Source organism: Rhinocladiella mackenziei (assembly GCF_000835555.1).
Source record: "Rhinocladiella mackenziei CBS 650.93 unplaced genomic scaffold supercont1.1, whole genome shotgun sequence".
Taxonomy (NCBI): Eukaryota; Fungi; Ascomycota; class Eurotiomycetes; order Chaetothyriales; family Herpotrichiellaceae; genus Rhinocladiella; species Rhinocladiella mackenziei.
Window position 1 is genome coordinate 4233318 of NW_013550604.1, and position 27393 is coordinate 4260710.

Genomic DNA, 27393 nt, shown 5'->3' on the forward strand with positions numbered 1-27393 from the left:
GAATGCCTTGCAGATGCAAATTCAGGCACAGACAAGCGAGCATGACATGTAGTCGCACTGTTGAAAGAAGAAAGAAAGCAAGGTATCATGGCTATGATGAGCATGAGACTTCTCGTGATACCGTGAGAACCAAAAATCCCCCTTGGGTGTTGCAATCATCCATCGCCCGGGAATGCTGAGTGCCTTTTGCCTTCGACTCTGCGATGTCTCTCTGGAATGGAAAACCCTTCTTTGCTATATCTCGCTCTTGTAGATGAATGTGAACTCGGCACCAGGAGGGAGAAACGTGGACTAATCATATGGGTGAGGCTTCTCCTATTTCCATTTTTGAGCTCCACGCAATCATTCTTGATTGTCATTGCCGACGGAATGCCGCCCCGTGATGAGGTATAGGAATTGAATACAGTTTCCCTGGTTTCACATGGGAACGGAAATGTATATATCAAAAACACGCCGCGATCGTTTTTCAATGTTATTCTGTGATACATCATACGTGTCCCTCGTCTCTTCCTTTTCCGCTTCGCCATTGCAACGAATATACTGCTCTTCTTGCTTTTGTCTATTCCCGTATCTGGGTCCTGTTCGCGGGCTCCTGTTCCATTGAGCTCGCTCTTCACATCCCCGGCCCTGACTTCTGTATCTGTTACATCCATTCTATTCGTATCTCCATGAGCGCCTTCCACAAAAGGGACTCATTTTATCGCGTGCCTGTCCCTTCTTGAAACCGACCAAACACTCTTTGATTCCAATTCTATCCCCACCTCTCAGCCTCGCTACAACCATATCTGCTCAAACCCATTCTTCACGATCTCTCATAACTCGTTTTGGGGCCCTTCTCATAATAATGCGCCATCTCCAACCCGGCCCGCTTGAACCCACACTTGACATAGAACCCCTCATTCGCCTCGCTACAGTCGAGTATACTCTTGTAACAGCCAACTTTCTCCGCCACGGCATCCAAGGCCTGGATAATGCGCAACCCGAGCTTTTTGCCCTGCTGGTTCTTCGCGACGGCAATATCTTCAATATGTCCGACCAAACCCATATTGTGGATGAATTTGCGCTCAACGATGACGGCACCGGTGCCCACAATCGTCCCGCTCTCATCGCATATCACCAGGATGTAGTATGTGTCATTGCGTGAGGAGATGAAGTCGTACCGGGAGTTGAATTCGGCTTGTGTCGGTTCGCCCACTGTCGTTAGTACGCGGAGGGTGGGGAGGAAGCCTACAGACCAAGGCCCAAAATGTTAGTTGGATCATATCGTTTGCAAATACTCAAACACTTGAGAGACAGAACGGGGATTGTGAGTGCTGTGGGAATTGTAAAGAGTTGCAGATTGTGTACACACCGCCGTGGTAGTCACTCCGCCGAAGTGGGCGGATCGAGTATCCCTCCGGCAGACTGGACGAGACTTCGTCACTGATCAGGGATGGGGAGAACAGAGGCAGATCATCGTCAGCAACACTGTTGTTGGTCGTGGTCGTTTCTTCCTTCGTGACTTCTGGCACAGATGTCGTGGTGGGTGATGCGACGGCAGGTTCAGCTCTTGATGGTGTGGTTGGTGTGGGCGCGACACCGTTGCCGTTGACAAGGCTCGTGTCACTAATGCCGTTCACGAGCGTCGCTGCGGGTGTGGGTTTGATGTTTGTGATCGTATCGACGAGCGACACTTGTGTGCCTACTTCTTTCGAGACCGGGGCGATGTATTCGGTCGCTGGGTTTGAGGTGGAGAGCGCGATTGCTTCGGTGGGAGTTTGGAGGTCTGCCATGGTATGCTTTTGCGGGTGTTTCACTGGAATTCGACCTTTGCTTTGGCTTCGATTGGATTAGGTCGTATGTGAGGCAGATCCTCCAGTTGAGGGAGAGAACTTAGGTCAATGGAGTCGGTCGTGGGAGAGTAGATCGTACTCGAAGGTAAGGGTTAAAGGGGACTAAGGAGCAGGATCGAATGTGAAAAGATGCGAACGAGGGAATCGGAGTTGGTCAATAAATGTCCGTGTCAGCCCCCGGACACAGGATGCTCTTGCTTATGTCGTCGTCGTTCCGGCTGGAGTGTGCTGGTGATAAAACTAGATATCCACAGCAACAAATCCGTAAACAAGTGAAAGGTTTGAGAGTGCGGTGAGATCTGGAAGCTGAAAAATGAATGAATGTTATGTTGAGAGCTCAGCTCCGATTCAATGGTAATGTCATAGATGTCAAGAATAGTACACGGAGAGTACGAAGTGTCGGCCCCCTTTTTGCGGCGCGCGTAGAACCCTGGAAATTCTGAAACATTTGTTTTGATTCAGCCTCGGCCAAATTGCGACGGGGCATTCCATCAAACTGAGTGCATTCACATTAACTACTCTCGTACCACTATCCATTTATTTCCCTTTCGTATCTTTCATGCAATTGATTCTATGCGCGTTTCCCATATCTATTGATGCAAAAACCTAATTCCATCCGCGGCGTCGTCAGGTAGAGAACAAACCGTTCGGAAATCGCCAAAATGCTCCCTTTGCGAGGCTAAGAAGTCTTGAAAGTCTGCCAGCCGGAGTGCATGCTTTATCTTTGTGACTGAACGTTGGCGTGGCACCTCCACCAGCCCGTCATTGATGAAGAGTCGCACGAAATGCTCTGTGGCAGCCGACTTGAAAGTTTTTCCGCAAGTAATCCGTTCGAATATCAATCGACCACCCATTGGCACTACGTCACTCGTCCTCCAACGTCGATCCATCTTCATGTGGTTGGCCGGCAGTTTCTGCGGAACTAGCTCTTCGTTGAAGATCTCCAAAGTCGCCAACACCGGCACGATGTCGCCGTCGTGGACGAAACTGAAGTAGACATCTTTCGAAGAGCCATTCGACATGAGGTTTTGGGTAGCATTCAACCACAGCAATCCCATTGCTCCTGCATATGAATTTCCTGGACCAGCTCGGTAGAAATGTAAGAGGTCTCGAGCATATTCAAACTCCAGCCACTCCTTATGTGTGAACACGTTGCACCAGGGACTAACACCCCTGGCCAATGTCTCAAAGCCACACATTTCCATCATGCTGTAGATGTCCAAAGGTCCGAATCGCATTCCTGTGGCATATTTTGCAAGTCTTTTGGCAATTGGCTCAGTAAACACGTTTTGCCACTCGGCGAGTTTGCTGTAACCGTAATCATGGCCATATTTTTCATCGCCGAGATACTGGGAACAGGTGTCACCCGGAGTCAGTGTGTTAGCTCCCCTATCCTCATCTTCAGGGATGACCTCGAGCTCTGCCGAACCATCTGAAGTCCACTGAGTACCAAAAAATCCATCCGCGAACATTTTGGCGGTCTCGACGTCTCTTTCGGAACTACAGGACCATAGCTTGGTCCGTCCTGTCCTGGGTACTAGGTGATCGTAACGCTGTCGGAGAATTTTCCCAGTATTGAAGGACTGAATCGTTCCTGCATATGGTCCAGACGTAGTCAAGTTGTCGAAAGCTGGATCCGAGGGATCTGTGAAATAGGTCCAAGTAGTGAGAAACGACAATGGGCCCGTCACATTTACAGCGGGACTTTGAAGTCGTTCTAGGAGATCGAAATGACCTAATACAAGGTGTTAACGTTGTCCAGGGCGAGGACGCACTAAACTTACGAGCACCTGCATTCTTCGTTGGATATCTTTCGGCATGACGGGACAACTGCATTGGTGAGCGCAAAGTCCGAACGACATTCCCATTAGACTGCCTTACCATATGCGCCTGATCCACAGAACAATCATCCGGGAGTAATGCGTCAGAGTAGTCCACCCCGTTAATTTTTGGGATCCAAGGCCCGTTCCCGCCCAAATGATAGAATAAATCCCAATGGACATTGGAGAGCACCGGGCAGAAACCGGCGGCAGCGAGAAACGTAGATCTTCCACAGACTTCATTCCTTATCCGGTGCAGCAAAAGGAGCGTCAGAAAGGCCGCGACGGTGATGAACAGAGCCAAAGACAATCTTCGCCGCAGCAGTCGTGGAGGGGCCCGTTGAGGCTGTGGCTCGGAGGTCGGCGAAGGCATGAGAACGAAGCGATCGGGATCAGGCAGAGACATTTGCATCAAAAGCGTAAGAGGAGTGAGTGACCAGACGGCATCTCTAAGAAGTCCAGCCTCTCAGGTCATATAGGCGCATTAAGGACGGAGCGATAGAGCGATAGGTAGCAGGTGGATTGAGCGTGACAGCAGTGGATGTGAAATGCCCCCGTTTCGATGGCAAACGGGCCCATCTACAACGACGATCGAGAGGTCGAGCCGTCTTCGCTCGTCAGTCTCTAGCTCACCAGCGGTAAGCAGGTCAAGGGAGAGAACAAAACCTCGCGAGCGAATCTTAGGGAGTGAACGACTGAATATTGAGCTGACATGAAACTTTGACTTCACGTGAATAAAAATGCTTGGCCGGAATTTCTATTCTCGCACGGCTGCGAGCTCCCCACATTTTGACCACATCTCATAATTAGGAGACGATACCTGTATGGGCAATTTCACTGGCTTTATCTTCCTCCACTACTCAGCTGTGAGCGCCTTTGTATCTCCCAAACTAGCTCTCCAGCCGGTGTATCTGGCACCGAGGTTTCCAAAGAAAAATGCTGCTCTCCGCACCAAAAAAGAGATGCGGAGAAAGGCGGGCGTGGTCGGCGTCAATGGCGATGAAGCAACGGCGTCATCTGCTTGTAAAGGCGCAGTTTTGCCAATCTGCGAAGAAAGAGAGTAAAATCTGTTTCAATCGTTTTCTCGTCTTCTATTGACAGCTAATCCTGGACAATGAGCACCATGGGTTCCATTCCTGCCGCAGGCTCGTCATCACACCCTCATCCAGTACCCTCCCCGGGCGTCTATTGCCCAGCAGTCACCTTCTTCGATCCCTCCACAGACACGCTGTGTCCCACCGAACAAGGCCAATACTATTCATATCTGGCGAGTTCAGGCTTAACAGGCTTGGTGATCCTGGGCACAAATGCAGAGACCTTCCTCCTTACACGAGACGAACGCGCGACCCTCCTACGAATCGCACGCAAGTCCGTTCCCGAGAACTATCCGATCATCGCTGGGGTGGGTGGCCATTCTACAGCTCAGGTTCTCGAGTACATTGCAGATGCTCATGCTGCTGGTGCAAACTACGTTCTCGTCCTCCCGTGTGCATACTTTGGCAAACAAACCACACCGACGGTCGTCCACAACTTCTACTCGGCGGTGAGCAAGGCTTCGCCTTTACCTATCCTCATCTACAATTTCCCCGCTGTTTGCAATGGCCTTGACCTCGATTCCGATACCATCGCTGCACTGGCCCAAGAGTACCCCAACATCGTGGGAGTGAAGCTCACTTGTGGCTCGGTGGGCAAAATCACTCGGCTGGCTGCCACATTTCAGCCGGAGCGATTCGCCGTGTTTGGCGGCCAGTCAGACTTCTTGGTGGGTGGGCTGGCTGCTGGCAGTGCGGGCTGTATTGCTGCATTTGCCAATATATTCCCCAAGACAGTGGTCAAGATCTTTGATCTGTGGAAGATGGGCAAACACGACCAGGCATTGGCATTGCAGAGGATATCTGCCCACGCGGAAAATCCGACCAAGGCTGGCATTGCCACGACGAAATATGCGGTCAGTCAGTACAGTGCTAAGAAAGCCAGTATTCAAGGCAACCTGGAGGCTTTGTTACAGCCACGACGGCCTTATGAAGAGCCGAGCGAAGCGGTTAAGCAGAAGATCAGGGAAGTGATGGTGCCGTTAGATGAGGTTGAGAAGACACTTTGAGTTGATCCTTCGATAGATTCAACGTAGAGCCGTAAACAAACGATTGGTCCGACGGTGCATCCGTCGGCGAAGCACTGCGTGTGAGCAAATGGCAAGCCGAACCGGGCCAAATCTCCAAGGCTCTCTCCTTTCTCTTGATACAGTCGCTAAGAAAGCCCCCACAAGCCTTGCAGGCAAACCCCGTCCTACCCAGAACTCGACATTATGAACTGCAAGCTAACCGATGGGGAAAAAAGGTCAGTCATCTCGCATGCAATGCATCTTTAGCACTGATGCCGTGCATGATGGCTTTCGCAGCGATAGAGATCACAGATTCTAGATCGATGCCATGGGCATACTGTTAAATTACCTTAGCTGACGATCAAAACAGTTTTCGGTCCTCCCCCCGGCCATGACCTCCAGCTTTGCTAGACAAAAGCTCACTCGCCACAGTCTCCCATCGATGCTAGAGGAAACGGTACAGAATCGGCAGAGCAGCAAAGTCGAGTGACACTAAGAAGCCAAGCGTTTTCCGCGGCGATTCGGAGGCGGTAAGACAATCAACCAAATCTGTGGCTGGCCCATGGTTTCACGAGCACGAGCGTGATGATGAAACACTACATGCCAAATACGAAGCTTGATTTTTTCTTTTTCTCCGATCCGGATTCCAAAAAGGCGCTGTGGAAACAACATTAAGGGGTTGGAGTGGTGTGGCCCCGAACGGAAAGTCAGGCAATATGAGAAATGAAATCGACCAGAAATCAGAACGTTACTTTCAGAGCCGCCCATTCCGTGTACGGCCTGTGCAAGGATTCCGTTCCTAAAATGTTACAATACCAAGCGAGGTCCCCAGTCTATGCACCGATTTCCCGATTGATGAAAGTACAAGATGCTCTGGTTAAGAGGGTCGACTTGGACATCCAAAAGAGGAGTCGGATAGTGATACTCTCATCGAGACCCGAGCGTTGGATACCACTTCTCCATCGTGGCTGGCCACCAATAAAAGATTCTGGGCATGCAGATGGCCCAAGCCCGACAGGAGGACAATGCGTCATGAAGTCAAAATTGCGGGAGGGTCTTTTCATATCTATCTCGAGATTGTCACTGGTGGGTTGCCTGCTAGTCTCATATTCTATTAATGATGATGACTGCTGATACTCGGTTCTTCGTGCAAGTCACCGGAAGATAGTGACATCTATGACGTACGGGAGAATTGAACCGTGAAGCTTTGGAGAAAATCCTGAAAACTTGTGAGCTCTCGTTAGATTCGATCTAGTTCGTGAACTACTGATTAGCTCTGCATCTACCAGCTGCATGATGCTGTGAACTCATCATGCGCCGATGCAATCCCATACAGTAGCACCACTGACAGTCCAACTCCTACTTCCTACACCACTCTTTCCTACATTGGTTCTTCTTTTCTCACTTTGGAAGTCCTCGGAATCAGTGGAATATCTTCGCCACCAACCTCCTCGTCACGCTGTGCAGTGAACGACCCATAAATTTCCACTGGACGGCCTCTGTGACATTGCATGCACTTCCCGAGCACGCCGCCGTTACCGAATATTCCAAGCCAATGCTTCCACCGCAACCCAACCGGAAACGCAACTCTGCCCTCTTTCCCACCTCGAGAGCTTCATAAGATGAGTCTAGAGATAGAATAAGAAAGAAGAAGCTTTGCAGCTGTTTCACACAATCTTCGGAATAGGTCGAGAGGCTGGTACTCGGACCGCGCAAAAGAGCCGTTCACTTAGACTGGACCAAAGTATATCCATCCACCCAGCTTCGTACCTGCTCTGTCCTACACCTACGCAATTTACGTACTACCTCTCTACCCCGGTCGTCTCTGCGAGCCCGGGGACAGCCTCTGGCACCATGACGTCGGCGCTGCCACAAGCCATGCGTTCGTGGCTGGCCGCCTGGTCGATTTTGATCACACTTCTTTGCTTCAATGTCCAACCAGCGGTAGCAGAGACCAGATGGATAAAATACACTGGCAACGATGGCACAGTGTGGCTCGACGACGATCGAAGACCATCTCTATACACCCAGGATTTCGGCGATTGCCAGGGCGATTCCCTCATCAACGTCACTCGTTTCGATGCAGCATATTATAAAGACAACATGACCGTTCTCTTCCATTTGGAGGGAAACTCTGCACTAGCAAATGAGAGCTTGATGCGTAAGTTCTTCCTCCCAGATTGAGTGCTGACATCTGCTGATCAACAGGAACAGTTTATATTGCTGTCTTCGCGTACGGAGAATCTCGTTTTAATCTGACGTTCAACCCCTGCAATGCCAACATTGACAGCCTTTGTCCCCTGAATTCGTCAGTACCGGTCACTGCCAACGGCATCATTCCGGTCTCACAAGCTGACGTGGCTAATATCCCGTCCATAGCCCTCACCATCCCTGATTTCGAGGGTCAGGCCATCCTTCGAATCTTTGCCAATTCCACCGAGTCTCAGATTGCTTGCTTCTCGGCAGTAGTTACCAACGGAGCCACATTTTCACAACCATCAGCAGTGGCTTCCGTTTTGGGAGCGTTCACTTTTGTCGCTTTGATATCGTCAATTGCAACCACGATCTATGGACAGAACATTCCAGAATCCCGCAAGCACTATGCTCATTCTGTCTCAATGTTTGTGGTTTTCTCGGTCTACCAACACATTTTCTTCACTGGAGGATTGTCGATGAATTGGCCCAGTGTCCTGGTTTCATTCTGGAGCAATTATGCGTGGTCGGCCGGTATGATATACACTCAGAAAATGCAAAACTCCATCAATCAGTTCATTGATGGTAACCGTGGAAATATCAGCATGGTCGGCGCTGCTCCAAGTGGCGAAAACGCAGTTGGATTGGGTGGTGGTTACCAAATTTCACAGATCTACAGGCGAGCAGCATTGACCCCCTTTAGGCCCTACGAAGGCCTTGGAGTGACGTCCCGGCCTTCAGAACTGGAACATGTGCTTAAGAGAAGGCAATTGGCAAGTTCCCCCTCAGGATTCTCCTGGTATGGGTCTCCGGTACATCCAGGGCTGCCTTTACCAGGGAACTATTCTGGATTTGCTGGAACACTGGCTGAACTGAACATTCCGGCCTCGAATGCGTTCTTGACCGGCCTCCTGTGGTTTCTGATTTTCGTCGCCGGCCTTCTCGCGGCCCTTTTCCTGCTAAAATGGGCGATTGAGGGGCTTGCCGCGATCCGGTGGATCAAGGCAGATCGCCTGGGCTATTTCCGAAAGCACTGGTTGTGGTTCACAGGAGTTGCGGTCTTGAGAACCTGCTACGTTGCGTTCTTCATGATGATGTTCCTGACTATGTTCCAATTCACCCTAGGCGGAGCAAAGGCCGTGAAAGCCGTCGCCGTAGTGGTCTTCGTGATCTTTTTAGCTGGGATGCTAAGCATTTCTGGGTTTGCTCTGTGGTACAGAACCAAATCTGAAACATTACCTGAACTGTCCGAACAGGCCAGCCAGAAATCCGAGGGCACCGAGAAGCCAGCAGAAGCTGTGTCGTGCAACGTTGACGCAAAAGCACCACAGGAAAGTCAGAGTGGTGATGAAGAGAATGCCAACCCTAAATCAAAAACCTGGCTGCAACAACATCTGCCCGATTTGGATTCAGGCAGAGTTCACGTCCATGACGATGAAAATTACACAGTCAAATTTGGTTGGCTTGTCTCAAGATTCCGCCGGAGTAAGTGGTGGTTTTTCTCAGTCTGGCTAATATACGAACTGGTGAGGGCAGCTTTTTATGGAGGTGCCGCGGGCCACGCTTTAACTCAGGTGTTTGGTCTGTTGGCTTGGGAAATTCTGGCCCTGGTGGCCATTGTGTTCGTGAGACCCTTTGAGAGCAACCGGCTCAATCTCCTCATGGTGTATCTGCTAGGGTTCAGCAAAGTCGTCACAGTTGCGCTCTCTGCGGCATTCGATGCTCGATTCGCTCTGGATCGAATCATGACGACGGTGATTGGGATCGTCATCATTGTGATCCAAGGAATCCTCACTGTTTGTCTGATGATTGCCATTGTTCTAGGCGCCATATCCAGTTACATGTCAATTACGCGGTACCGAGAGACTATTAAGCCACGGTCATGGTTGAAACCTCGAACGATGTATTTTGCACATGTCGACCACAAAGCCACCGACAAGCGAAAACCTCCACCACCGCCACCACCGCCAGAACCTGAAATCCCCAAGGAGCCCTATTTTGCGGTGTCAGCCGTTCGAAGGCTCCCCAAGATTGAGGATGAGGATCCGGACAATGGAATTGTGGAAGAATACCTTTCTCCAGGTGCATCTATGGATCCGGACCGAGAGGGAAGCCATCAAGTTTACATCTCTCGTTCACAATCAGTACGATCTCGGACTAGCGTATCGAACTTGCCCTATGGTGCAAGGGTTCATCGTACAAGTTGGAGCACTAGGGACTTCCAGGAGTTGAACTCAGAACAGGGTATCAGTCCCGTGCACTCACGAATGAGCATCGAGAGTATCCGGGATGTGCCCCATAGACACCGGGCGTCGAGCTTGAGAGCACCGTCAAGACATGGGACTCCCACGGGAGGATTGGCAACACCGCCACACATGGGATCAGATGTGCAACCTCCTCGAAACAGGCACCGCCGCAGTGTATCTACCCCGTTAAGGCCGAAACGGAACAGTTCAATTGTGAATGAAGAGAAGGAGAATGAGCCCGAGAGCAGCCGCGGCTAAACGGATGAAGTAATGATCGCTTATGATTTTATGGACGAATTTCTAATCAGCAAGCTCTTCCCAGCAGACAGACAGCCAGTGGCAACAGCTTCGACGCATGACAATGACCTCCTTTTTTTTTTGGGGGGGGAACTCAAGAGCGAGCATGCATTTGCATTATTTTGGGCGCATGGGAATATCGGAGCCTTGTTATGACGACCCCTGCAGGACTGGGATGGCATTGTCGTCTCACCGGCGGCCGCATCATCATCATCATCATCATCATCATCATCACCACCACCATAATTACGTTTATCTAACAGAGGGAGCGCTTGCATTGGTTAGCAGAGGCATCCATGCGAATAGAGGGCCATATACGGATTTGAATCCCCAAGTGGGAGATAGAAGGGATTGTCCTAGATTTGCTCAAACACGAGTACCCAACACCCCCCAACTAATATAATTTGGTAGTCTGGCTGTATCCGTCCCTTTTCTTATCTTTTCCTTGGTCCTGTATTTGTGCCTTTGGCCCGTGTCGATGCAAGATTCCCCGCACCTATGATGGTTTCCTATGGAAGTAGAATATGGGAAATCAAGGGGGCATTCTACGGTTCCGCGAGATGGCATGACATTCTCAGGTTGAATGATAGGGAGGGACTGTCCCGGAATATCCAGATTGGGACTTTGAACATGGAAGATGGAAGATCAAGACCAGTTCATCTTAGCCCCATGTTGCACGTGCTGTTCACCAGCCTTCTTCTCGGCTCTCCATTTAACTGAAAATTAGGGGCAGTTTAGGTACGCCGATGGCAGGCTTAGGCATTTCTGGGATTACCCGCTAACTATTCTAAGACAATTCTCCCCCGGAAGGCCTCCATGTCGATGCCCAACTCTCCATCTGGGTTGCTGACTATTCTGCTTCCTCCTCCATCAGCCCAGTGTGGCACTGTCTCGAACCCAAGCTACTTGTCATATTTCCATCAACCTTCCCGTCTTTCAACGGATACAAGCTAATCTTCACAAACCAACCTTTCCACGCAGACACCCTTTAGTGGTATCTAGGAACACGAAGATCACAAAAATTCCCTTGCGCCGATCTGATAGTTACACTAGTTCTGCCTCAGGCACAGTTTCTGAGCCTTGAACCCGAAGCCAACACGTCTCAGCTGCTTACCGCATCTTTCTGAGCCACTAGAACACCACGGTCACCGCGACAAGAATCTGAAACCCAACCTCACCACCTTCAAACCCGCTTTCAATATTTCGAGACGACCCGGAACAGACCAGAATTCGTCATCAATATTCCCATCCGCAATCCATCGACGGCCCTACGAGTTATCACAGTGTCCGGTCGCGTTCTCTCAACGTCAATCTCTTTTGACCACCTAACCCGATTCATTGTCCTTCTCCGTCTCCTTGAATTGGCGGACCTTACGACCAAGGGCGACCATGTATCGTACGAAAGGCCCTTGATCAGACATTTAACCGCTGCGAATACCTCGAGGTAACCTTCCACCATCATTTCACCCTCTTGTACTATTGTAATTCAATGGTACCATCTCATATTCACGTTTACAGCATACCGAATATTTTCACCAATCGACAATGAATCAAACGCAAGTCCAATACACTCAATCAACGGGACTTCCTCTCTTTACTACTGTCCCCCCACTGGTTCGGTTAGGAACTCAATCTTCGGGTGTGGCAACGAAGACGACCATGCCCAACGTGGGCAGAGAGAGGACGCCTGCTGCCAACGGGGTGGCCGTGAACAATGACCAGGAAGGCATCCCATCTGACCAGAAACACCAGCCAACACAAGCACCGCCCAAGAGGCCGAAACGAAAACTCAAACTTACTGCCTCTCAGCGTGAGAGGAAACGAGCAATCGACCGCGAGGCACAACGAAGTATCCGGGTCAAAACCAAAAATTACATTGCCCATCTGGAAAACCTCGTCCGTATTATGGAAAAGGGTGGCACCGATTCGCGGGAGGGAGGAGCAGATAAAAATGGCCAAGGACACGCTCCAAATGGGCAATCAGAGGAGAGAGCCAGGGAATTATTGTCTCAGTTGAGACAAAGCCAGGAAGAAGTCGGACGATTTAGAGAGATGGTTTCTGGGGTGCAGAGGCTGATTGGTGGTGCCCTAGATTCGGCTCCCGAAGCCGAGCCAAAGCGGCTGACGTTTTCCGGCCTGGCGACGAATGGGCCCTCGGTACAGCCTGCCTTTCAACGAGGGTTGCAGGAGACATCAAGCCAGATCGAAAATTGTGCGTCGGTCTACTCTCACAGCTCGGGTTCATCTTCTGCCCTGGTTGAATATGGATATTGCCCACCACAGTCTAAGCAACCGAAAGCTGCCGCGGATGCGGCACAAGGTCACCCATCGATGTCGGTTGGCTCGCAAGTCCAGCCACTGAGCCAGCACGATCGATTCGATGCTTGCGAGAGATTGTTTTCAGCCCAAGGCGTAACGGAGCGGCAACCTTCAACAGAGCGACCTGATGTGCCCCAGGGCCGGGTGGAAGGCGAGTTATTCTTCTTTTCCGAGCGGGAAATCAACCGGGTATTGGCTGAAAGTCATGGGTATTTTGCCAACCAACCATTTGACGAGGATATCATTGTCCGGGCGGTTTTGCATGGCTGGCGAGATGTTCAAGACCAATATGTGCTCGACAGTGGATGGCACGCATTGAAAAGGATTGACCAGGTGGTTTTCGGCGAATGTGGGATCGTGGAGAGAATGGCCATCCTGCGCACCATGAGACTGAAGCTCCTGCACCAAGGTCACCGGGGCCCGCGGTCTCTTACCTCGTTACCGTCATTCCACTGCAGAGGCCCCACGGAAGATGTCGAGGCGTTGGAGAAAATTCCCATAATCGAACACTTTGTTTGGCCCGGGTTCCGCATCAACCTATGCAATAATGCCAGGAAATACATCAACAATAAGTTCTCCGACGCATTCCGGCACTCATTCAAATTCCTCTGGCCTTATGACATCTCAGACCTTTATGTTCGAGATCCTGTCGCTCAACTATATTCGACCGCTCCTGAGTTCATCCAAAGACAGTCGGATCTCCGTTCATGGACCATGCGAAAGGAGTTTTTTGAGGGGCTACCTGAATTGTTTGCGGCGATTCCTGTCTACGACACCCCTCTTGACCGAGCCTTGGTACCCACGGGATCGATGTCGACGCAAATGGGCATGAACACGGACTTGGACCATGGCCGAAATCACCAACAAGTTCCTACGGGAAGAGTGGAGGAACAAGAAGTGGAGGATTCGCAGCTGGAGTCGCTCCCTCCGCCTCAATCTGCAGTGCCTGTGGATGGTACCGTGGGTGACGTTCCGGTCAGTGTTATGCCGCAATCGTCGGAGATTGAAGCATGGCTTGGAGATCCTGATATGAGACCTAATCTGCGTCAATGCTGGAATATGGCATCGGGCATGAATGTTGGGTACAGTAGTCTGTGGGCTGGATTGTCAAGAGGATTTGTGGACTGATGACGCCGATGACGACGGCATATGTTTGTATACAATGTATAGGTGATAAAAAATGTGATTTACCCTTTCGACCAGGTACATCCAAAAGACTGGCACATGACATCACATGTCAATATGCCTCATCACGTGCACTTATGCATCCGGCTGACATCAACAATCCCACCATTTACCATTCCCGTAGTTTTTTTTCTTGACTGTATCAAAACTAACAGGGTAACTCACCTATCAGTGCACCTACTGTACCTTCATGCCTACCACTAACATCTCGCCTCGCCTCGCCTCAGCACAGTCCTTTTACTTACATGAGCATTCCCTCAGCCGGCACCGCCCATACATTATCAGTTGGTATCATGAGACAAATTACCCTTCTTCGACACTTCAAGCGGAGTTTCTCCCTCTGCAGCTGAACGATTCACATTTGTCTGGCTGCTAAATCTTTCACCCTGCAGGCTCCAACACCCGCCAGAGACATATCCGATCTCCCTCTTTAATTTTTTTTTCTTCGGTTATCGGGTTGGTCTTGGCTCGGAAAGCCGGAAGCTGCATCGACCAGCTTCCCTACCTTTCTAATCAACATGAATCTTCTTACCCGGCGGACTTCGAATAAATCGACTGGCAAGGAGAGTAGAGGAAGAGTCCTGGGCCGTAGTGTTTCTGCAGATAGGGCTCTTCAAGATGAGGTCAAAGGCTCGTTATTTCGGCGGTCAAGGACGAGGAGTAGCAGATCCAGTGAGAGACCCGATTCCAAAGAGAATGACATGCCGCATGAGCTACAAGGAGAGGTGAGTTTCCAAATCGCCCAATTATGCTTCGCTTCTAAATTGAATCGAATCACCATTCATCTGTCGGTCCTAACAAGACTGAGTTAAAGCTGCAGGCCCATGCAGGCCAGAAACCCCTGGCGGAAGACACGGGGGGCAAACTCCCGCAACAAAAGGTCGCTGAAGTATCTCCAGAAGCCAACAGTCAAAATGTCAAGAAAGAACAAACCAATGCCGATGCACTCTCTCCGGTGGTCACAGGATCTCGTGACCAGCTTCCAACAAGTGGAACTACTCCAGAACCTCCCGAAACCACTCCCGGTCCGGTACAAGGGCACGACCAAAAACACCATGCCAACGGGTTGACCAAAGATGATGTCCAGCATCTTTTCTCCGGTGCTCCACATTTTGTCCTTGAAAGGGGTCGACGTGGTCGTTTCTTCCCTCAAGCTTTCTTCCCCTGGAACAACAGCCTCGACATATCCGACTTGCAAGACCGGAAGCATCTCCGCCATGAGAGCTTTGCCCTGTCCACCCTCCACGCCCATCTTCCTATCCCTGACGAAGTTAGTTGGAAACCGGGGATGGAGCCACCCGTGAAGAAGGAAGGATTGGATACAGGAAAGAGACCCATGTTCGAATTAGGCATCTTCGAGAGACCAAACATGCTTGCTGTCGAGGGAAGGGAGCCTGGTACCGTCGGGATGAGATACTTCCTCGAAAGGCCCGTCGCAGATGGGCTCCAGGACGAGAAAATCAAAGAGCACGGCAAAGATGTGGAGATCGACCTGGCCATCGCCAACGCTCCTGCCATGGAAGCATTCAAAATGCTCGCGATCAGCAAAGAAAATGAGGCTTTGAACGCCAAAATCGGGAAACATGCACCTCGCCAAGACCGAGCAACACTCATCCGCGGAGGGCCTCAGGCCTGGAAGTGTGTCGGGGTCAGAAACATCAGCATGAAGACCCTGGCGGAAAGGATGGAAAAGATTTGCTTGTGGCGTGACGATGTCATCCATGCAGGCTACAAAGTCACGATCTTGAACAGGATGAATTCAATGGAGCTTCACGCCCATCTTTTCGGCGAATTGCTCTATCCGCCTCGTAAGCTCAACACAGAGACGAAACACGAAAAGGCGGCGCTGAAAATCCAAATCGAGGCTTTGGTTAAAGTCCTCACGACACCCGGTGCCTGGCTCGATCTCAGCATGCCTGAAGCTCGTCTCCGTTTCGGCAAAATTCTGCACAGTCGAACAACGCGGTACGACCATGCGGCCGGAAGCCTCGATATCGACCCGGAACGGAAGTGGCTCTTGATTCAACTCCTCCTTGCGGTCGAACTTGTCATACGACTCGATGCGGCCCTCAGGTTGGGAATAGCGATGCACTCGGACTCATTCGAGCTCGGCAGCGACGAAATCCACCACTTCAACAAACTCCGCAATCTGAAAGTTGATTGGGACCTTGTGGCGGCCAGGCGATTCCTTTTCCTCAGTTACGTCAAGAAAATCGAGCCCAAAGATCCTTCTCCCGGCCACCTGAGTCCGCCTCCACGTCGGGTACAGCTACAACAGAAGTCCCCTGCGGAGCGCCATGGCTTCATGGGCGGCCTACTCCACACGCTCGGCCTAGATGAAGCCAAAGAACTCCAATCGATACCTGATGTTTGCGACCTCGCCATCCTCCCGCGTCAACCAAAAGTCATGATCGAAGGACTCGTGCGTTTCGCCAATAACATTGGCTGGCCACGCTCTCTGGAGATCCAACATTCGTTACACGATAAACTCTGTAGCACGACGGCCGAGGTGCGAGAGAAATTCCTGATGGACGCAATAACCTGCTCTGACGACGAGGTCACCGGTCCAAGTGCGACGAAAGCCCTCGTTAGTATCACGCCCCCCCTTCCGACATTATGTGTCGACCTACACCCCGCAACTCCCAAGTCCGTCGGCGGCTGGCTCTCGCACAGTTGGATGTCTGGTCTGATAATGCCGGGCTTTTCGATTTGCGACATTTTAATGTCCACATTGTTGGAGAACGATACTGATCCGAATACGCTCAAGCAACTGGGAACGACAGCTAAACCTCTTCGCTCTGCGGGCTTCGTCCTCAATGGTTCATCATGGTGGTCAAAATCTTCGGTGTTTGCGCGTGTGATGGCCCCGATGCATGGCTCGAAGGAGAGCATGGGATGGGTCTACCTTCCCAATTTTGTCCCGCTATACGAATCGACGGGTAAACCTCTTTCGACTCGCTGGGTCAAGATAAAAACGTTCCCTGTTCCTTCAGGCCGTGAACGGCCTCGGATTTTCGACGGTGACCGACTCGCCATAGAATCGACACCACTCGGTATGGGCAAAGGCGGCATCATGGGCTCCGAATTCAGCATGGTAACAGATCACATTCTGGACTTGCAACCGGGGCCGGACGTTTGGGTCAAGGATATCAAAGTCAATCTGTCGTTCACGGACGTGACAGAATCGAACCCAGACCGCCCTCTCTCGGCATGGGCACAGTTCGAATTAACCACGACAGAGTCCTCTGCGTCGGAGCCGACGACGAAACAAACTCAGGTCCGCTACGGCCTCGATCGTGCCGTCTACTTTGTCAGCGCGTATCCATGCCGCTTACCACACGGACACGCAACGTTCAAACCCGGCTCCACAGATGCCGAGTACGAGCAACAACACCCCCGACACAAGCCGGCCGAGCACATCCCCGCCCATCCATTGCACAAGACGTACAAATTCGTCACAAAGACCCTCTCCGACCTCCTGAACGATCCTCACGACGTTGAACCCTCGACCGGCACCACAAGAGGCGAAGTCTGGGTCGTCGACGCCCGTCAGGCTGTTACGCATACTCCATCCCAGTCCGACGCCTCGTCGGTCCTAAGCAATACTACGTCCACTGGTACGGTGACGAGTACCGGTACCAGTACGGAAGAATGCAACTCGCAACTATGGGAGAAAGACATCCTCGTACGTGCGTGGTGTGCGCAGAACGGACGGAATGCCATTATCGCCCGCGTCGGTCGGACGTGTCTAAGTTGTGCCATTCGAGAGGCGAAGGCGCTGGAGATCGGAGTTGTTGTTCGTGTTGGTGTTAAGGAGTAGCATACAAATATTAGTCAAGCTTTACTGTGCATGTGGAAATATGCATGAGAATGAGATGGCAGGGGCAAGGCCTCATCTTCATCGCGATGAGGGGATAGTCCTCAAGGGTGAGAATGGAAAGCAGGAACCTCACTGGTTGTGAGGGATAAAATATAAATACTGCCATGCAGGATAAAGGGGAAAGGGAAGTAATGAACAACACGGATTTGGAAAAGTTTGACGAACTACTAGGAGGAAGGAGTACCTGGAATGAAAGACAACACTCCAGCCGAGCCCACTTGATAAGCACCCGAAGCGGATTCGGACACGGAAGCAAAGAGGGCAAGGATAAAGGTAAAGGCGCCGGGAATACATAGTCTAGCATCCTAATTGCTATAATTTGCGATTTTACTTTCTACAGAACCTACAGAGTCCCTACCTATCAAAATATCTTCCAATCATCTCTTTCCAATATGTCTGTCCGGCGACCTAGACTTAGTAATGCGGTGGAAGAGAATGATCAATTTCACTGCTTAGGCACTCCCAGCCTCGGATTTCCCATGTTCAACAAGGAATGTAAGGAGAAGGGAGAGATGGAGAGGTCCTGAGCTTCATGTTGAATCAACGATCCGTGGAATCAAGTTGAAAGTGGTCTTTTCTGTCTCTAAACTTCGTAGGTCCCGATCCAGGCGGAAGGCGAAATCAGTCAGAGTAAGGACAACATCCCCGTCCCCGACTTTGCTCCTTGTTGGAGAAGACAAGATTTTCATGTATAGGTACACGCATCGTGCGCCATTCTTGCCCGAATGAGAGGAGGAATCATTAAATGCCGAAAAGTTTCAGGATGGTGCTCGAATCAGTGCCAAGGGATCATGAGCTTTGAGGTAGTCAAATTTCGAATTGAATGGGTTTTGTCTACTACTAACAGCACCAAGCGACACGAACCACTACGTTTCCTTAGAGCGATGTTTGAATGATGATGTGACCGATGTAGCTGAGGCGGGAGTGACGCTTTCCGGAGTGGAATCAGCTCGACAACCGAAAGAGAAGGCGGGAGGATATCTCCTTCGAGGAGAGAAGCAGGTGGGTTACCGTTGAGAAAGTGTCATCGTTGAGCAAAGGAAACCCATGTGCTGGTTCCTTCCTGAGACGATATTGACGCTTGCACTCCTGTCTGCTTCTGGTCAAAGGATGAACACAAAGACTCAGGAATTCATTTTCCGCCCGCTCTACGGATATAATGTAAATATTAAACCGCGAGAAACCGTTGCGTCAAAGCCAGGAGGGCAAAACAGGGACTGATAGCCCTGCTATGTGTTAGACCGCTGTCCAATTTCGTTCGCTTCAAAACATACTTTGCTCTTGCACCACCGGAGAATAATTGCAGACCTGATGGAAGGGGTTCGATCGATATTTTGGCAAACGTTGATGCGGCATCCTACCAAGCTGAACTGTGGACAATGTCTTCGTCGGAAGGAGCAGGTTATGGCAGAGTTCTCCGACGTTTCAGCTATTGAATTCCGTAGCCAAAGGATAATCAATTAGGTTTCCTCGACAAAAAAAATATTTCTGTCACCAGAGATTATTCCGATGGCTCGGTTACCTTTCGAGGAAAATCTGCGTTTTAGCATTCAAAGCACCCAAAGTCGTGAAACTTTGGAGGAAAGTTTCGCACAAAGCTGTTTTGGTTGGGCCTTCCATGAAATGTCAGATAGAATTGCCGAAGACGATTTATCTTCAGAAGAATCTGGTCTGGTCTGTACATCTGGTAATACATCTGGTAAAAAGGGGACACATAGGAGCTTGCATGGCGGTTCTAGACTCAGGCGTTTCCTGCTGATTGCTGTTGTGTTAAGTTGCCTAGATCAAGTGGTGAGTATTCCAGCCGGGGGGAAAGCAGCTGACAAGATCAACTGATAAAATTTTGATGATGCTCAGAAGTTGAACATCGATATTATTTACGTCAAAGTTGTCGCTACATCGTCTGAATTGGTGGGTGACTTGCTCCAGCTGAAAAAGCGGGGGGAAGGAAGAGGGCGGGCTAATTCCAACTTTTATCGTTCGTAGGCCATGTTCCACTGTGCAGCCTGGAAGCTCTGCGCATTGAGGCTGTGTTCTTGTTCGCAGTTTTGTCAAACGCCTGCATCAGCTCAGTCGAAGCGGTGCAAACCCTTCAGCGTTAGAAGAATCATCTTAGCAAGCCTCGGGCAATGTTCTCTAGCTATCGCTGAATTGAAACGGCCGTAACGGAAGTAGTGGATGGTGGAAAATTGGAGTTTTTACGGAAAAGTTAGGGACAAACTCGGGGAGGGCTCCCCAGCCAAATGGCTTTCAGGATCTTCATGCCATGAGCTGCTCAAGCTGCTCTTTTATGATGAAGAAACTCGGTGCTTTCCGAGTCTTCAAAGTCCAAGACAATTAATGGCTTGAGTTTGCGGACAACATTCTCGTGCCAACTGCTTGATTCAGAGACGTGAACTCGGAACTAAATCCTTGCGGTTTCCGACCGGTCAAGAAAGAGTAGATGATCGACCTTTCCGTGATAACCGACAAGAATACTTGGGTCCAATCAGAACCAGTGCCATGCAAGCGACATGGGAGCCATTCTTGGGGATCCATTTATTGCGAAGCTGTTCGATCGGAGCCTCATCAACACGGAGATCAACAGAAATCTTGTTGAGGCTGATCGTACGATCAGGATGATTGCACATCTGTGTTCCAAATACTGAGAAGGAGGTCAACACTTTGCTTCGCCCTTACTAGAGCAAAATGGTATGCGACGAGGTCCAGGCGATCCGATCTTCAGAGTTTCCTCCAAAGTCGAGAGATCAATGCAGTCAGGTGTCCAGGGGAGACGCCGTATTTGTTTGAGACTTTTTGACCACCTCCTTCCTGGGGCATCATGCTTGAGAGAGATAGACGACAGGTATCTTGGTTGATCGTACATCAGCTCATCGGATTTGGTACGTGAATGACTGTGATTCCCCGGCTAAAATGGAGCCGCTCCGCACAGGCGAAAGATTTGTCAATCTGGTGATCGAGTGAGAAAAGAACTGTAAGTCTTCAGAGCGCCGTCTATCTCCTCTGTCGAAACAACCGTTCAGCTGTGGCTGGTTGGTGATACCATGCTGCAGTCCCTGATAGATAGATGTATGGAAGGCTTGATATCTCCAATGCTTCATGATCGGAAGTAGCGGCCTCATTGTGGTAAGGTAACCGCCGAAAGCACGATTTTGCAAATTTAACCGTGCGATGTAATGATCTTTTACATCATAGGATTTGTTGGCAATCGGGAAAGACTACCATGAAGGCTAATTGGATGAGAGACAGCCGCAGTATCATCCAAGTTTTTTGTTTATCAAGTTGGACGGGGCGGCTTCGGTGAGCCTCAGGGCAGCCCCAAACAAAAATGTATTGGTGCAGCCATTACCATCAAGCTCCGCTTTTCACTTCCAGAGACCTCAAACCTCTGACTCTCAAGGTCTTGAAATCCGGCCCATCTTTTCCACAGAGATTCGACGTCATCACTCTTTGATAATAGGTAGCAAGTGGATTATCGACTCTGAATTGAAAAACTCCAGGTCGGGAAAAATTGCTCGCCTTCATGAGTCTTGTAGGCCTCAATTCTCCAAATCCTGGGCCCGTTGCAGGGACAGTAGTGCTGATTCGAAAGAAATGTTGGGGTTATTATTAGGATGAGCCGCCCATGGACAGGGGTACCTCTTTTGCTTTTTCCTTTTTGTCGGAAAATAGTTGTCCCGCGGGCGTCTCAGCTCTCTAGCAAGACCGAATTCGGCTTCAAAGACGTATGTTTCCTTCTCCTGTGTTTCCTTTGATAGGGTCACCCATTCCTCGGGCATGATTCCGACGGAAGAAACAACGCCCTCACCCAGAACAGTATATTCTATGACCCTCAACCCTGGTGCTGGGATGGGCTACGTCCACGTGGAGTCGATGCCACATGGCGAGTTGGAAGGTGGTATGATTTAGTGCTGCAGCCTGGGCTTTGACTTTGGGCATCACGAAGAGCGAGCTGGACCTCCAGGTTCCTTGGCTTGCAGATAACTCCGTACTAACTTTGGGATTGTAGCGTGAAATCTCCTGACACCCCAGAACCCAGAGTGATTTTCCGCCTAGAAGTCTAAGGTCTAGACAACCAGTTGGAGGGTCCTTGTCGAAAGCTCCAGCAAACACCTGCCACATTTGCGGCGTCTCTTTTTTTTTTTTTTTTTTGAGTTTCTTTGATCCCTTGTACCTGTCATGAGGCATCTTCATAGGATCGTCCAAGTCGTCTGTATGAATACGACCAGAAGCGATGTCAGGACTCGTACTCCGCACCAGATCGTTTCTAGTGGACTTCCATTATACCGCGGCGGGTAATGATAGTCCTCATAAGCGACCAGTTCCGTGCTTAGAATTACCACTTCTCATCGAACCCCGTAACCACTGACCAGGCGTTCTTAGACGCTGAACTCGTCTCTCACTAAATTTTTGGGTCTAATGAGCCCCAGTAAGCTGATAGTTAAGTGGTTAGTATCCTTGTTGGGTCGTGCCCAAGAGGTTCACCCGACCACGCGTCCGCACAGGCCAGTTCTCGGTAGGCAGACGCTGACAAAAGCCCCGATTTACTGGGGACTTGAGTGACGACAGCATTTACTGGTACCTCCCGTCTTCTTTGCGTCTGGTTCGTGCAAATCGGCCGTCTCTCGCAATCAATCATGCATCTTTAACGCCGGCCCCCAAGGGGTGCACTTAGTTCACGTACCAGCACTCTGAAAAGTTGTGGAAAGAGTTCCTGCCCCCAAAAAATTTATCTCGCGCATCCAAAAGGCTGTCGACGAGACCATTACCAGTAATGGGAAAGGTACCTTTCGAGCATTGGACTTGATGATAGGCAGGACCCACTGTCCACGCGCTGAATGGCGCGCTTTTTGCTTCACTTCGGGGCCACCAGACAAAGTCCTTTCAACTTGCATACCCTCCCCCCAATTCAGATTAGACTTCTGACTTCGATAGCCGCTTTAAGGTCATCAATGCGAGTGGTAGTGTGCAGTGGTCCCTCGACCTTCTGAAAGTCTCACTCAAAGGCCAGTAGACGGTTGAGGATCGGCGTGGTTGTCGACATCCCCGTGAGAGTGGAGAAGTTCCCAAGGCACCTTCGCACAAGTCTGTTCACAGGCGCTGGAGATCGTTGCATGGAATCCATCCGACGCTCCGTCACAACCGGTGTTCTGCTCTAGGAAATGGGTTATACCTGGTCCTAGCCGTCAAGATCCTCAACGAACGCTCGTGGCTTCAAACAATTCAGATAGCTTTAGTACCGAGTAGATCGACCTCCCCAGCACTGGTTCTGGGACGATCAATACCCGGCTCCTTTCAGTGGTAATTGACGAAGTTGAGCTTCATAATTTTTGGGACTATTTAATGTGCTTCTCAGGGACTTTTGTTCTAATTGGCGGAGCATCGTAAACGCAGATCTGACTTGGGTAAATCCGGCCATCCTTGCAGGCTGTTGGGTCCCCAACTGTAGGGTTCCAAACGATAATCACCCTTTTTTGGGTTTCTCCCTCAGGCCCGGGAGTAGCAGAAGTCAGAGGGTCATTCAACAGTTGATGGCCTTGACATGGAGAGTCGAGGGAGACTTGGAGCCCAGTGGTCATCTGCAACTCAAAGACCTGGTCTCTGAATCTATTCTGGACTTTTGACAATCGTGATCGAGATTTGGCTTTCCATGTTCAACCGCTTGGCCCGTACCTGACCATCTATACGAAGCCACTTGAGTCAAGAAGCCCAGCGTAGTGTGGATATCTGGTTGTCGTCACCGGGGGGGAAGGGGGGTGGTGAAGTAGTCTTCGCTGTGGCCCAGCCCTGAGGGTCTTGACTCTTCCGGGCAGCTGGCCTTGATCATCCACCACCTCTTTCACCGGCTCCCAGTAGGGCCCGGAACAGCCCAATGGTACGAATAACTGGTCCCTGTATCTCAGGTGCTAAATGAACTAAGTTGGCTTTCGTAGTAATTGATTTCCAGGTTCAATCCAGTGCGAAAAAATTGGGGCCAGAGGTCCAACGGGCAATGCGAGATCCATTCACCATACCACTTCCGCATACCATCCGAAAGCCCTACGCCTTCTTTGACAGTCCAGGCGCTTGTCTTTTGTGCTGATTTGATATGGAAACCTTTGCTCTCTAGTTGTTGCACTGATCCTGTTCTTCAGGTGGACAATTCGGGCAAAAGTTGAACCCTGTTCTTTGTGAACTTTGTCTCCAATCCCTCCCACCAGTCGCTTTGCTTTCGGTTAGTAAGAAGAGCGAAACCTGACACTCCAATGTGAGTGTCCATATCAGCTTGATTCTGACTGCTCTTCTCATTTCTCTTTCACATTCTGTACGACATTCCGGCTCCAATTTCCACCTCAGATTGCGTAATACCATTTGCCGTTGCCGACATCGCGAGCTGATACGTTCGCTTGCGGTGCACCCCGACAACATCAGCCCCAACATCGCAGTCGAATCAACCTTTCGGCGCATTCTTTCGGCCTTCACTGATATTCTCCTCGAGAGAACTTCCATTCTGTGCTGCCAATGCATGTGCGCCGTGCATAGGAGTGCCATCAAATACCCGTCGCGACGAAAGTGTATCTTGACAAGGCTGAGGTTCCGGCAGCACGGGAGAGTGAGGCAGTGACAGACCTGTGAGCAAGGCTGATCAACCAAACGCCCAAATTCAGTACCTATTCTCAGACTTGTTGAATCGCGGCTTATGGGGCCTGTTTCGATTGTGGCCGGTATTGTCGAACGGCAGTGATGTGGTTGAGCTCGTCAGCTTGACGGCGCAAGTTGTATTGGGTATCGAGCAACCTGAGTCAAAGTGACTCCCGGTACTTTTACTGGGCCGCATTAAGCCTTTTGGTCAACTGACGGAGATGCAAGAGGAAGGAAATAACTTTGAGAGTTCTGCAGTGGAATTTCGCTCTGCACAAGACCAAGTTAATCGAGAGGAGGGTTCTCTAAATATGCCGGGTTTGGTCAGACGGGTTAATTCATCGCTCAGTGTTCGCGACATGGCAGCTGAAGGACTACCTCTGTCGCCAGCAGACAAGAAGAGAAACAAATTGGGTTATCATCGCACTGCGGTGGCATGCGGTGAGCTTTGAACGTCTTTTCCTTCTTTGTCGGCGTTTGATTGACCAAACACAGGACACTGTCGACGTCGTAAAATCCGTTGTATACCGGCTTTCGACAACCCGGGTGGTCGATGTCAGAATTGTATCCGTTTGAAAAAAGATTGCCACTTCTATCCTGTCGACCAACAGAGTCCAGGCCAAGGGAAAAGGACACGATCAGCAACGAAAACGACTGAAGGTTACAGCAACGACGCTGAGACGTCCGTCTCTTCGTCCTCACCCGGTGGGATCCTCAGGAGCAGCTCCTTTGAGCAAATTGATCAGGGAGATCGCTTGTTGGGCACCCCTCCATTATCAGACGATAGTCCGGGCTTTCAGACTGGCTCCAGATCCCTTTCTGGTCCCGGTAGGGGTGGGAGCACATCTTTCATCGTTCTTTGCTAACTCTGCTCAGGTTTTGATTATCCATCCACCTATGACCAAGGACAACACCACCCTCATCAACAAGCAATGATCCCTTCACCATACGTGGGCCACTCACCTCGAAATTTTGCTGCCGATCCAGTCAATTCTCAATACTATCAGCAGTATGGACACAACGTACCTGGGTCCTATTCGTCCACATTTACAACAGGTTCAGTGCCGTCAAATACGAACACATTTTCGCCAGACAGCTCGCATGAATATCAGGCAGCGGCCGAAAATGGGCCATTCAACTGGCCGCAGCCGCCCACCAGGTCAATGTCAACAGCAGAAACTGAGGAACTCCAACATGGCTTCCATCCAGCTTACAGGACACACACATACCCGTCGTTTGAGAGGAGAATAACGGGTGGAATGCCGCACCTACCGTCGACGACCGCCGGCTTAATGGTTATGGGTATAGAAAATCAGCAAACCCCGCTGAATCCCAACTTTTGTGAACCTACCTCATATCAGCCCCTGCAAGTTGACATGCAGCATGACTGGTCTGGAGGCGGTCCCGATCAAGGAACATCAATGTCCGCTCTTGCAGGAGGCACATATTCCCAAAGATGGTATTCCCATTCACCAGGGTTTTCAGGAGCAAGAGGAGAGGGTGATCAACATCATGCATTTTCCTCTCAAAGCCACCATGTTAGACGAGCTCCACATGAACCAGGCTGATTTTCGTCAGGTATACGAAGATATTTTTGATTGACCAGCTCTGCTAGCTTTTAGCAGGTGACCATTGCTGATGGCGGCAGGTGACGAAAGTCTTATTAGCTGACATTGTGATGAACTTGATCTTTCCACCTCATGGGTCACCAGAATCTTGGCTTGTCCGAGAAAGGGTGAATCACCGTGTTGTTGAGAATCAAAATCATCGAGGGTCATGATTGTGTTCGGATACGAGGATCTCGGCCGAATGATCCATGCGGAGGGGGCCGTTGTACTCGACCTTTTTGGAGGCCGTGTCATCGTCTTTGGAAGTTACCACTGACTGACACTTTCCAAAGGATATCTCTCTTTGGAAGAAACTTTGCCAGAAACTTTGCCATTCGCGACCAGCGTTCTCACAACCAGCCGACAAAATTTGGCCATGGGCCACTTGATACCCGAGTTCAACACTGCGACAATCGGGAGAAATAAAAGTCTTGATGCAGATGTGTTGGGGTGTGAAGCTGTATGCGCGGCCATCGATGCTCGCTGCAGTCCAGGTGGTCTGTTCCTACGCACTTTTGTTTTCCGGTACTCTGTTCGAATCTGGTTCCAGCTCAACGGCTCTGTGTGCGCTGCATGTGTTAAGAATTTGAAACTAGTTTCTCGTTTCCGCTGGATCTTTCTTGAATTCTCGGAGACTGTACACCCACATCATCGAATTGATGTTTCCAGGCCTAAAGAATAAGGGCCAAGATTGACACATCGGTGGACTCCTACCACGTGTTCTCGGTTACTTGAGAGGCAAAACGAAGACCTCATTTGAATGGTTCGGAATGAATTTTCCAAGGCACGGACGAAGCATGCTGACAGCGGGAATATCAGCGGCTCAAACCGGAAAGTATGCGACAAGGCTATTGGAGGATGTGGCCTCTCCCCAAAAAGATCCCTCGTCCTCAGAATTCTGATCACACATCAGTGCCCGCCACTCCACAAGAGATTCATTATCTCTGGCCGACATTAGTAGGTTGGTGTTACGGCCCCGAATGTCGAACCGGCAGAGTCATCGAACACGGGGCTGGAGTGTTGAGGAGCTTGAAGTCGGTGTGTCGGTAGGAAATTTCGAGGCCGGCGACAGGAATCGTCAAAACGCTCGAGGACTTGCGCACTGAAGCAGAGACGAGAAAAAATTTAGTGACAAGGATATTCCAGAATCTAACTCGATCAGTTCAAATCGCGTTAGATGATCTTTTCATGTGAAGGTGTGTTGCATGAGTCTAACATGAAGGATCAACATAGTATGTCCAAACTGATGAAACGTCGCAGTCTCTAGGACCTTGGCAGAATCAGCTAGTTCG

At 50.3% G+C, this 27393-nt stretch overlaps 7 protein-coding genes across 7 annotated transcripts; 5 read left to right on the forward strand and 2 right to left on the reverse strand.

Annotated features, from left to right (window-relative positions):
- Window positions 1-802: 802 nt before the first annotated feature.
- Window positions 803-1772, reverse strand: Z518_01489 (uncharacterized protein; the record flags this gene model as incomplete). Its single annotated transcript, XM_013422089.1, has 2 exons — window positions 803-1227; window positions 1352-1772. 2 exons carry the CDS (start codon window positions 1770-1772, stop codon window positions 803-805), a joined length of 846 nt encoding a protein of 281 aa, XP_013277543.1.
- A 650-nt stretch (window positions 1773-2422) lies between these two features.
- Window positions 2423-4058, reverse strand: Z518_01490 (uncharacterized protein; the record flags this gene model as incomplete). Its single annotated transcript, XM_013422090.1, has 3 exons — window positions 2423-3567; window positions 3617-3662; window positions 3714-4058. 3 exons carry the CDS (start codon window positions 4056-4058, stop codon window positions 2423-2425), a joined length of 1536 nt encoding a protein of 511 aa, XP_013277544.1.
- Window positions 4059-4775: 717 nt separating this feature from the next.
- Window positions 4776-5753, forward strand: Z518_01491 (uncharacterized protein; the record flags this gene model as incomplete). Its single annotated transcript, XM_013422091.1, has 1 exon — window positions 4776-5753. One exon carries the CDS (start codon window positions 4776-4778, stop codon window positions 5751-5753), a length of 978 nt encoding a protein of 325 aa, XP_013277545.1.
- Window positions 5754-7607: 1854 nt separating this feature from the next.
- Z518_01492 (uncharacterized protein) lies at window positions 7608-10450 on the forward strand (the record flags this gene model as incomplete). The annotated part of the gene is made up of 2 exons (XM_013422092.1): window positions 7608-7914; window positions 7968-10450. 2 exons carry the CDS (start codon window positions 7608-7610, stop codon window positions 10448-10450), a joined length of 2790 nt encoding a protein of 929 aa, XP_013277546.1.
- Window positions 10451-12148: 1698 nt separating this feature from the next.
- On the forward strand, window positions 12149-13936 carry Z518_01493 (uncharacterized protein; the record flags this gene model as incomplete). Its single annotated transcript, XM_013422093.1, has 1 exon — window positions 12149-13936. One exon carries the CDS (start codon window positions 12149-12151, stop codon window positions 13934-13936), a length of 1788 nt encoding a protein of 595 aa, XP_013277547.1.
- A 575-nt stretch (window positions 13937-14511) lies between these two features.
- Z518_01494 (uncharacterized protein) lies at window positions 14512-17813 on the forward strand (the record flags this gene model as incomplete). The annotated part of the gene is made up of 2 exons (XM_013422094.1): window positions 14512-14718; window positions 14814-17813. 2 exons carry the CDS (start codon window positions 14512-14514, stop codon window positions 17811-17813), a joined length of 3207 nt encoding a protein of 1068 aa, XP_013277548.1.
- Window positions 17814-24805: 6992 nt separating this feature from the next.
- On the forward strand, window positions 24806-26062 carry Z518_01495 (uncharacterized protein; the record flags this gene model as incomplete). Its single annotated transcript, XM_013422095.1, has 3 exons — window positions 24806-24935; window positions 24990-25322; window positions 25371-26062. 3 exons carry the CDS (start codon window positions 24806-24808, stop codon window positions 26060-26062), a joined length of 1155 nt encoding a protein of 384 aa, XP_013277549.1.
- Window positions 26063-27393: the final 1331 nt, after the last annotated feature.